Source organism: Tribolium madens, unplaced genomic scaffold, assembly GCF_015345945.1.
Source record: "Tribolium madens isolate multiple individuals breed KSU strain unplaced genomic scaffold, Tmad_KSU_1.1 Scaffold_71;HRSCAF=194;Tcas5.2_LG6, whole genome shotgun sequence".
In the NCBI taxonomy this organism is placed as follows: domain Eukaryota; kingdom Metazoa; phylum Arthropoda; class Insecta; order Coleoptera; family Tenebrionidae; genus Tribolium; species Tribolium madens.
This window is the reverse complement of record NW_025401041.1, coordinates 8,306,267-8,317,472: the sequence shown is the minus strand read 5'-3', so window position 1 is coordinate 8,317,472 and position 11,206 is coordinate 8,306,267. Positions and strand designations below refer to the sequence as shown.

Sequence of the window (11,206 nt, the reverse complement as noted above, 5' to 3'; positions counted from 1 at the left end):
TTTAAATTTATTTCGCCTCATCCTAAACCTTATATTATCTGATTTGCAAAAATGTCATATAATTAAATTCAATTCAATTCAATTTTTGAATTATTGAATTTTCACAATTTTTCTGCTAATAAACTGGAAATCTATTTTTTGTTAGTTCAGTGGGTACATCTACTTTTTGTTTCGTCGATAGAAATAATAAATTTATATAACCCCAAATTAAAAAAAGTTAATTAAATTACACATTTCTTAGCCAAATTTCTTTTATATTGGGCTCTTATAATCTTAAACAACACTTCACAAATCACTAGTAACTATGTGAAATTACATTACGTTTCATTCATTATTTCCATAATCTCACAATGAATAACATTAATTTTCACATTTCTTTGTCAAAATTCCTAATAAACAAAACCAACTTTTGCACAGATACTAATTACTAATTTTGCCTTTTTCAAATCACCAGTAACGTTTCCATTCGTTTTTCTATCGTTTTCATTTGATTTTCTTGAAGAGTGTGAACCACAATGACGCGAAATGTCAACAACTCTTGGTCATTTTTTTTAACTTTTCATTTTTATGGACTTTTGGCCCAAATAATATTAATTAACGAAAATACCACCGGTCGGGTGGTGCAGTAATGCTTGGATTGAATTTTTATTTTTCATCATCGTTTATTACCTAAATTTTGGTATGTTAATAATAATGTTAGTAATAAAATACAAGGTGTTTCATTTAAAAAAATCAAGATAATTGATATTTTGCGAATGTCAACACTCTGCAGTAGTTGCAAAAAATTGATCGAATTTCAACCGTAATAATTTAGGACCATACTCAGAAAAAATGGTTGCAATTGTTTTTATTCACTTTTTATTTCTAGAAAAACCGCTAGTTTTTATTTCATAAAATTGCCCATAAATAATAAACGGTCCATGATAGACTCATAAAACCTAATAACTCTTTCAAATAAGCGCATAATATACCGGGTGATCCATAAGAAAAAATATAACTTTATTGCGCCACCCTATATAGAAATTACCTATAATGACAAAAATATTTTTGGACCATAGAAAAAATGAATGTCTATCGTCCCAAAGTAACCGCATTTCGTTATCTTCTACGGAGATCTGGGACACCCTGTATTAATATTGATACTGATTTTGAGTGTAGTGTAGAGCACTTTATATTTATTTCTCAAATTTGTAGTAAAATATTGTCGCATTTTTATACACGTGGCCAATGTTGGGCGCCAAAACTGCATTTTCATAATAGTTCATCGATTAGCTAATTCGAAAATGACCAATTTATAGTGTTTTTTTCGTAAATTTCGACCCTGCAATTTAGCGCGGGTCCACTTTTCTAAACAATTAGACCGTCTGCACAATTTCGAGCAATTTTTTCGAAATTCGAAGGGTTATTTTGCGGTCATAACCATTAAAAACCGATCGATTGAAAACCGTTTCCTTGGCACAGTTGTTCACTAGATGATTTAGACCACATCACATCACCGGTAGAATGAAGAATGCCTCCGGGATAAATCGGAAGCCGTTCAGGTTGACGATCCCGTCTGTAATTATTTTTGACATGTTAGGGAAATATATTGATTCCGAACCGATGATTATCGCCTATTATAAACTTTCAGAAATCCATACTGAAATTATTATCTGGCCTCGTGATTGCGATGATGGTTTAGTCGAGATAATTTCACATCGGCTAGAGATACACACACACACACACACACACACACACACACACATAGTATAAGGAATATCATCGCCATTCTCGTCCTCGGGGCGTCCTTTCTTTTCCAGGCGCGGTAGCCGCGCCGTATCATTACCGAGACTCATCTCATCTTCAAAAAGACGTGAGGCTATTTCGCATCGCAGAGTTACACACGTTAGAACGTAATGATACGCTTGACGAATCGCGAGACCATAATGTGCGCTTAATTAGGATCGAGACAACACGAGTTGGGCGACAAAAATGACAAAAAACACATAGCAAAACGGTTCTCCCAAAATTGTGCAGTCTTGCTTAATCCTCGTAATAATTATCCAAAAATATACATTTATAACCTACTTGACACTATCTCTTATTGGCGCCCAAAATGTTTCTTTCTATTTTTTTAACAATTTCTCTAATTTCTGTAATTCTTTGCAAAAGCAAAACGAAAGAAACACTCAAAATGTGGTTCGTAGACTTGATTCTGACTCTTAAAATTTATACAAGGGTATATCGTTTAATACTTCATTAATGGATATTCCACATTTTCAATTCTAATTTTCTTATATATTACACTCATATTAAATTGGCGCCCAACATGTATCCATGCCACATACAGATGTCCCAGCGAGTTTAAAAAATCCATTAGTGACCTTTAAATAATATAGGACACTAAATATTAATCTAGTGCATCACCTAAAATTATTTGCAACTATACAGCATGTCCCTAAATGAAATACTGAAAATGAAAATGAAAATGAAATACTGTATTTTTTCTTTGCATTTTTAAGTGTAGCTTTTTAAAACAATGTTTTTAGGGTAAACTTTTGTAAATAATACGTTTTTTTGACGAAAACATGCACTTTTGAAAAATTTATTACACAAAAACTAAGACAGCTAGAACAAATTTTTTCTTACTTCTGCAAAGAAGAAAGTACAGAATTTAAAGGTGTAGCAATTTTTTAGTGTTTTGCATTTGTAAAGATTAATAAATTAAGAAGTTTGTTCAAAGTTAAATAACTTAAAAAAATTAAATGGAACACCCTATTTTTTATTTTTACACCGAATAGATTAATAAATTGTCTATCGAAAAAAATAAACTTTTAATGTCTAGAATTGATAAATGAGAAGATATTTAACATTTAATATTAATTGTAGCAACAATGATTATCAATATCTGAGCATTGTTGATACTATGGCAACTATAGTAATTCCACCACGGATCACGTATTTTTTTTTATCCAGAAATTATAAAAGTCGTTATAAATACTAAAATTCGAATTTTTTTATTGTAAAAATAAAAAATAATGGATTCGGTTTAACACAAATGTGATTATTAAGTGATATTTCTTCCATCTCTTGTGCAACTGTGCACTTTTTGGCTATGAAACAATAGTAATTTTTTTGTAATGTTTAATGTTAAATATCTTTTTAGTTATTGATTATAAACACCTAAAAGTAAATAATTTTAGAAAAACAATTTAATAATCTTTTAAATGCAAAAACAATTAATACAATGTTCCATTTATTTTTTTTAAGTTATTGAACTTTTAACAAACGCCTTCATTTTTTTATCTTTGCAAATGCAACACACTAAAAAAATGTTACAACCTTATAGCTTGAACCTTCTTCTTTGCGGTAGTAAAAAAATATTTCTAGATGTCTTAGTTTTTGTGTAATAAATTTCTAAAAAGTGCATGTTTTCGTCAAAAAATCGTCATATTTTTAAAACTAAGCAAAATCAACAGCTTAAAAACATTGTCATAAAAATCTACATGCATATTACCTACTCAACACCATTTTTTATTGGCGCCCAATCTGGATGTTTCCATTTTCAACAATCTCTATAAGAAAGTAAAACGAAAGAAACACTCAAAATGTACAATTTACACAAAGTTCGTAGACTTGATTCTGACTCTTAAAAGTTAAAAGGGCATACCACTTAATACCATTTTTAGTTGGTGCTTAGATATTCCACATTTTCAATCCTAATTTTCCTATACAAAATCCTCATATTAGATTGGCGCCCAACATGTGTCCATGCCACATACTTTTAATCGCCAAAAGCCGAGATTTCATATTTTCAATTCTCAGTCTTGTTTGACGCCCAACTTGGGGTAATTAAATATTTCACACTTTTGGTCTGAAATCTGTCTTAAAGTTTGGTTCTGATACTCAAATTGCACTCAACATCGTTGAAAAATATAATTAACTACGTATTCCATCACAATACGTATAGTTACTTCACCACTTGCCAAATCGTTACGGCTTCATTATCTCGTTGGTCAGGCCCCATGTTGGGCGCCAATTAAAATTCGCCCCATCTAACGACCGTTGGCATTTTTCCGTGCAATATAATAGCAGTTGTAAATATCGTGTAACGTTGTGCATATGCAGAGCTCGTTGATTGGCCCATAATTGGCTCATAACTCATACAATTCGGACCCGAGGCGACATTTCATGGTTTCGTTGAACAGAAGCTGCCATAATAATACCTTACAAACGTTTAAATAATTCATGAATTTTATATATAACATGACCACCTGACGTACGTCAATAAACAGCAACTTTTCCTCTTTATAGTCTCTTAAGAAAAAAAATCAAAATTTCTATATGTAGGTTGGAAGAACCATCGAACGCTCTTCACATTATTATTATTATAATAATAATAAATGGTCGGGTACGCCCCGGCGAGGGTAGATAGTAAAAGTTAATTTCCGGTGACGATATCGCGGCCCACTAGACCAAGAGGACGAGCTGCCGTGAATGAACCAACCGGTCATTATCTGCGATGGTAATCGATGAGAAAAGGCTTCTCTCAAACTTAATCCGTTGTTTTTTCTTTTTTTTTTTTTCTTCGTCTGAATCGAGATAATTACACCTGTTTTCCCTCAACTTTTCACTGCTCGGTGACAAATAGATCAGACGGCGGCATGTGGTAAGGTTTACACAATAAATAACACCCTCGTGTGTGTCCGGTCGCACATTTACACACATTGATGGATGTTACGACCGAATTACCGATGGGAAAGCGTCACGTGACAATGGCGCCCAACATGGACCACGACAAACACTCATTGATATATATTAATTGATTGCCTTTATGGCTTGTACTTGATTTACATAATTTGATGATAAACTTCAACTTAGAAGAGGACGTAGTTGGGTATGCACCCTATAGCTTCGCTTATGGATAATGACTCAGATGTGATTGTTTTCCCCTATTTGCAGTTTGGTCGTATGGTGACGAAACTATGCAATTATGCGACGCGAAAAATCGTATTTAGACCACAAAAACTATTTTCAAGATATTTTGGGGGTTTCGTCATTTGAAAATATCTAGTCTCATTACTGAAAAATATTACTATTTTTTTGAATAAAAGTGGAACAATTAATACCAATTTTAAGCATTCCATACTTCTAACCTAAACGCGTTGTTTAAAATCAACATCTATAAGCCCGTATACCAAATTTCAAAATCATCGACCAACTGATTTTTTTATTTTTTTTTTGTTTATTATTTCACAAATCAAACAATTTTTATTTTTACTTTCCCTATTCTATATTTTTATATTTCTGGACGTATTATAGCTTCAAGACATCAAAAAATTGGTTTGGGCCATTGGGTCGTGTGTGTGTCTGTAAACAACATATCTCGAGAACGATAAAAGCTAGAAACTTGAAATTTGGTATGTAAGTTACTTGTAGGTAGGGGACGCAGCACGGAACAATTGGTAAAAATCGGTCGCACCGTTCGGCCGCAAAACTATACGGTTGAAAATACAATAAATTTATGGGGATAAAAATTATTTAGAATCATGAAATATACCTTATTAAACAGTAAAATGTGATAAAATAAAAATAATAATGGGTACCGAACTAATAAAAAATTGCACTCCAGACTCGAACCCGCGACAACTATGATCTATTTCGCGTGTATCCGCCAGGTGGCACTAACATTAGGTAGGTACTAGGATTTCCAACACTAAATTATTGTCGTAAAGATGTTTTCCAAATAAGTAGGATAAGGAAAGTCGTGTGATGTTCACACCCGATTTTTACCAGTTCTTTTATTACGAATAAAAATAATACATTTAGAATATTAGTACTAAGTTAATTATTGACGTTTCTGCTAATTATAAAATAAGCAATTATTTTGAAAAAAAACATAAAAAACTTGTAGAGGACCGATCAAATTTGGTATACGGGCCTAAATGTTAATTCTAAACAACTTTTCTTAACAACTTTTTGTTGTATTTGCCACATAAAAGGCATTTTACTCAACAGAAAAATTGTTTTTTTTTTTAATTTGCAAGGCATACTTGATTTTTCAAAACTAAAATTATGCTAGAAATTAGTCCTTAACCAAACAGGGCTAAACCCCAAAAAAAATAGAAATTTAAATCCAGAATTTTTACCTTTTATAAGGGTCGTTTCACCTATTCGGAGACACACTGTATATACAGAGTGGTTATAAATGATTTTCATCTAGCCAGCTTTGGAATTTTTTTGCATGTAGCTTTATTTGTGCCGCTCTACTTTTTTTGAAAGCTCTAGTTCTGTCATTAGTGTCACTTATTAATTAATAATAAATTGTTGTTAATTAAACTTTTATTGTTTCAACTAATTTTCAATAATAATTGATAATAATGTATACTTTGGAAGAAAACAAGTTTATAATTGAAGTCTATTTTCGAAGTGGACGCTTAGTAAACGGCGATTTTGAGTTACAACAAGTAGGTACCCCTATTTTCGTAAAGCGGCATTTTTTATTTTACATGGAAAATTCACAGCTGGCTAGATGAAAATCATTTATAACCACCTTGTATTATATTTATCTTTCCAAACAGTTGTGTTAATATTAGGAGGTGCAGTGAACGTCATAAATTTACAAAACAATAAATTTGAAAACAATATCAAAAAAATATTTATAAATTTTTATTCTTTCTTAATAATTTCTATACTTTTACCCCACGTTAGAGGTTTTTTCTTCGTTTTCTGATCAAATCGTTTTAAAAAACATTATTTACATTTCATTTCATTCATTTCTGATTCATAAAAGCAAAACAGAAATAAAGCAAGTGAGTTCACTTATTTTCCAAAATAGATTTCGTTATTATTCACGTTTTGTAGAACTCAGAAAACATCAAAAAAAGTGTTTCGTAACCAAGATACATCATCAGGACAACTAATTTTTTTTAATTCAGTTAAATAATTACGGGTAAAAAGTCGTGCCCACCGCAGGGCTGTTCGTATTTTAAAATAAGAGAAAAATATAATAAAAACTTACAAACAAGCTACACTACTTGTTCAAGAAAACAAAATGGCGCTCGACATTTGCATTGTCATCAAATTTCTGTGACAATTTTGTGAAACAACAAATTTTTTATTTAAAATTTGAAATTGGCGCCCAACATGGGGTAGAAAAGATATTTTCAAATAATTATTTTCTTGAATTTTTTTCTCTACAAATAACTGTAAATGTCATTAAAAAATTGACACCTGTCAATATCAATTTTTGTAGCCTATTATTTACGAATTCTGCGTTCAGAATTTATCTACATTTTCTATTTTCTTATTTGAAAATGGTAACATTACTTGTGTGTTTTATAAGGTTTAGTAGAACTCAAATTTTAGAAATAAAATCTACTAATTTGCCGTTTGAAAGAGTATAGACTATTACTATTATGGTTACTAGTTAAAAATTATAGAATTGCATATGCAACCAATAAAACGCTTTAAATATCTTATAATTCGATTCAATAATGTGAAAATAGGTAAATCCTCTTTTGTTTTCCATTGTATACCGACGTTGAATCATTCCTATATTCCCGCATACACGGTGATCCAAAGAAACGTACAACCATTTATACAGAGTGAACCAAAAATAGCGCACAAAATTCCTAATTTTATGGGTCGATTTTTTTTGTATTATTTATAACATCAATGATTTATAAGTAATGACGTTATTTTTGTTTTTTCTGCATTAACAATCAATATTTTGTTTTAAAAACATAGAAGAATGTACCTATTACCAAAAACTGTCAACAAAATTGTTGGTTGTCATTTAAAACAAGTCATAAATGTTACAATACTGTCAAAATGTAGCGTTTATAAAAATAAAATCGACAAAAATATAAATTTTGTGCGTTACTTTTGGTTCATGCTGTATAGTGATATAAAAATGTTAAAATATGGTCCTTTTTCAATCACGCTGTATTAACAGGAAATAGGCGCCTAATTGGCGGCCAATTTTAAGGACAAGGACGACAGGATTTTACTATATTGCAACACTCCTCACAAAACAATCTTTTATTACCTAATCTTTAGTAATTAACCGTTCTTTCTAGTCGAGTAAATACACACAAAAATCAAATAAAAAAGGCAGTGACCACTTTAAAACAAATTGTGCCTTCTTACATTAGCCATATCGGCTACTCCGTCATTTACATTAAAAATAAATTAAAAAAAAGAAATAAATTAATAAGCTAACCATGGATGATGCTTCAGCGATTCTTTCGACCTGTCACCATAATCATAAGTAATTTCATCGCCGGCTTTGATATCATCCTTCGCAATAAGTACAAGCCGGGGCTTATTATCCACCGATACGGTCCTGGTGATGAGATTACCATTCCGCGAATGGTTCACCAATCGCCCCAATTTACCAGTCTCGGCGGTAGCATCCACACTATAAAATTACAATTAATCACAATTAATTCAAATTAGTATTAATTACCAATACTGTTGATTATTATGTTTGAAATAATACATATAACATCCGGTATTTAAATCTTGGGCGTATTTCAATTCGCGTCTTTTTGCTTCGTTAATGTCAATGAGGTCGCCACTGTACTCGACTACGAAATCGCCCTTGGTGAAAGGGCGCGAAGTGACCACACCACGACCTTTATTCGAGAAAACCCTAACCTCGAGCCCTTCTTCAACACCATTTCGCAACATCTCCTCCAAACTTCTTTGTTTCTCTTCCATGACGGTCTTTTTCGTTTTACGGACAGAACGCCGAACTGGAAAGTAATCAGTGACCTTGTGGTTGTTGTCCTTGGTTGACAGTTGACAATTCAACCTTGAAGAAAAGGGAATGAGTTAGAGAGAGATAGACTATTGTAGTTTACTAAAGTTTGTTTTTTTTTAATGGAAATGCCAAACAGTCTTAACGTTGGCATCACTAGTAAATTCATTCATGGTAATTTTAATAAAGGAAGTTGGCAGTTTCGGTTTTTTGAATTAATTTGAAAACAATGTCATTAAACGTCAACACAAAAAATTTAGAGACGAAACACCAAAAAAGAAACAAATTCGGTACACTAACAGTTTTTCGAAATTTGGAAACGAATAGTTCGCAAGCAGGAAGTTAGAAAAAGGGTCCAATTTGTAATGCAGGTTTGCTAAATATTCTTAATTTTTAGCAAAAAATTGATAAGAATACAAAATAAACATGAATGAGACAGAACCTCGGAAAGAAAGCAATTAAATTAGTGTCTTGTGCATGTTTTTGAGAAACGAGTTGAAAAAGTAACAATTTTAAAACTAAAGCTGAAGAAGAATTTATAAAATGCATCAACTTTGAGCTCATTTCAATAAATTACACAAAATTTATTGTCAATCATCATAATACCCACTTGTATCTTTTACTAAATAATTTTTTTCTGTATATACATCCTTTTTCTTGAAAGTTTTTCTAGCAAGAATCTCATTTTTGTCCACAACATTATACTTACTTGCGATGTGTTTCTGTCAAAATTAATAGCACTGAATTCTGTCTTTAGACCTTAGGTAATGATGTCTGTCCTCAGATATTCAATTATAGCGCTTTCAAAAAGCAAACAGGCACACAAGATTTATAAAAATCAAAATTTTGCCAACATCTCAATTTTTTAACAAAATTTCTAGGAACAAAAACAAAATTTGTGGCTATAGAGACAAGCTGATACCAATTATTTTTTCACCAAAATTTTGACTTGGTAATTTCCATTTAAAAAAAAACTTTAATTTCTTCAAAAAATTACCGTTTCTTGGCTTTGGGTTTCGCCTCAATTTTGCCTTCGTCAGGACACAATTCGATTCGATGCGGCGTGGGTGGTCCCTCTTTGCATGTCATATTTTTGATCACCGGCGTCTTGGGAACATCATCAATGTCATCAACTGTCAAAATTGAAAGTTTTCGATTAAAAAATTTAACAATGAAATGAGTGATTCTGGGCATGAATTGCGTGAAAACAATGAAAAAATCGTAAAGTTAATGTCGATTCTCAAAAAACAACGAAACGAAATGAATTATTTAATAGAGAAACAGAAAGAAGAAAAAAATCGGATACAAAACGAGATTGAAAAATTAACGTTTAAATTGTCGTTGGTGAGTCGCAAATTTGTGATTTTTTCGGTTATTTTGCTAGTTTTTAGTTGACGAAAAGTTTGGGCCAGAGAGTCCAAGCGAAGAGTAATTACGATAAAACAATCAAAGAAATTGAGGAAAATTACTCTAGTCTGGTGGAAGAATCGGGAAAACTTCTCTCTACCATCACCAAAGAGGTGCACGAATTGGAGGAAATCATGGATAAGAAAATTGGGACGGAACAAGAGTGAGTTTTATTACTTTTTCATGTCATGTTCGAAAATTTTTCAGGAAACGACGTTCACTGGAAGAAGAAGCCCGTGAAAAGTCGGGAGAAGCCCTCGAAAAGTCCGAAGAAGCCCTCGAGAAGGCCGAGGAAAGGTCCCACGACTCCCCCACCAATGGCTCAGCTGTCCTCGAAGGAGAAGATGACGAACAACTCGAAGGCGAACAAGAAACATACGACGAAATCTCGCAAGACAAGAGCGAAGAAGAGATGGAGAAAAAGTCCTCCCCCTCAAAAATCGACAAACCGCCCCCGATTAAATCCCTCTCAAATGGGGTTAAAAACTTCAAGAATAGCATCGACGTCGAATTGCAGAGTTACAGAGAGGCGTACGGCCGCCAACACACCTCCGCGTCGCCCCCACACTCCATTAACGGCGCTGCTGGGAATAGCAAACGGGACTCCGTCCCCAGCAAAGCGAGTAGACGCAAGTCGGGCCCCCGTTAATTACCTTGTAATAGTACAATGTCACGTCCGTCCTGGCTCTCAACGACGCCCTAAAACCCCAAAATTAACCCCATTCCAAACTTTCATATACAAACCTTGAGAAAATCGGTGATTATGTTAGGGCTGCGACGTTTCGGGTCTGGAGAACAACAATCGTCGAAAACGGCCTTCACGCGACGACCTACAACAACCAAAATAGGTGTTAAGTTTGTCTTGTCATTTTTGAGGTTATGTCAAATAAAATTATGTTTCCCTACATGAAATTAACACGAAATATGCGTAATGATACAAGTAACAGTTCTCTACCACTTATAATTAAACAAATTAGATTACTTTCGAATTATTAAAGAATTAAATTCGGGATCACGTCCTGTGATTAGACAAAATGGCCGATGCAAACAAAAGAC

General features: G+C 32.8%; 2 protein-coding genes across 2 annotated transcripts in view; one reads left to right on the top strand and one right to left on the bottom strand.

Moving 5' to 3' along the window:
• Positions 1–8,007: 8,007 nt before the first annotated feature.
• LOC123009303 (histone-lysine N-methyltransferase PR-Set7) overlaps positions 8,008–11,206 on the bottom strand; it is a 7,939-nt gene continuing 4,740 nt past the window's right edge. The window contains exons 2-6 of the mRNA XM_044405508.1: positions 10,895–10,980; positions 10,804–10,849; positions 9,741–9,876; positions 8,450–8,797; positions 8,008–8,401 (exon numbers count right to left, since the gene is read on the bottom strand). Of these exons, the coding sequence (XP_044261443.1) occupies positions 8,191–8,401; positions 8,450–8,797; positions 9,741–9,876; positions 10,804–10,849; positions 10,895–10,980 (827 nt within the window). The 3' untranslated portion in view covers positions 8,008–8,190. The remainder of the gene's footprint in view (positions 8,402–8,449; positions 8,798–9,740; positions 9,877–10,803; positions 10,850–10,894; positions 10,981–11,206) is intronic.
• LOC123009305 (cilia- and flagella-associated protein 251-like) lies at positions 9,838–11,062 on the top strand. Its single transcript, XM_044405510.1, has 3 exons — positions 9,838–10,087; positions 10,135–10,313; positions 10,358–11,062. The coding sequence occupies exons 1-3, from the start codon at positions 9,920–9,922 to the stop codon at positions 10,797–10,799; spliced, it is 789 nt and encodes a 262-aa protein (XP_044261445.1). The 5' UTR covers positions 9,838–9,919; the 3' UTR covers positions 10,800–11,062.

What these genes read in the sequence shown, in the direction of transcription:
- LOC123009305 (XM_044405510.1), top strand. Translation starts at nt 9,920, where the DNA reads ATGAGTGATTCTGGGCATGAATTGCGTGAAAACAATGAAAAAATCGTA. An exon ending in TAACGTTTAAATTGTCGTTG is followed by an intron (nt 10,088 to 10,134) that starts GTGAGTCGCAAA and finishes GCTAGTTTTTAG; the next exon opens with TTGACGAAAAGTTTGGGCCA. An exon ending in AAAATTGGGACGGAACAAGA is followed by an intron (nt 10,314 to 10,357) that starts GTGAGTTTTATT and finishes AAAATTTTTCAG; the next exon opens with GAAACGACGTTCACTGGAAG.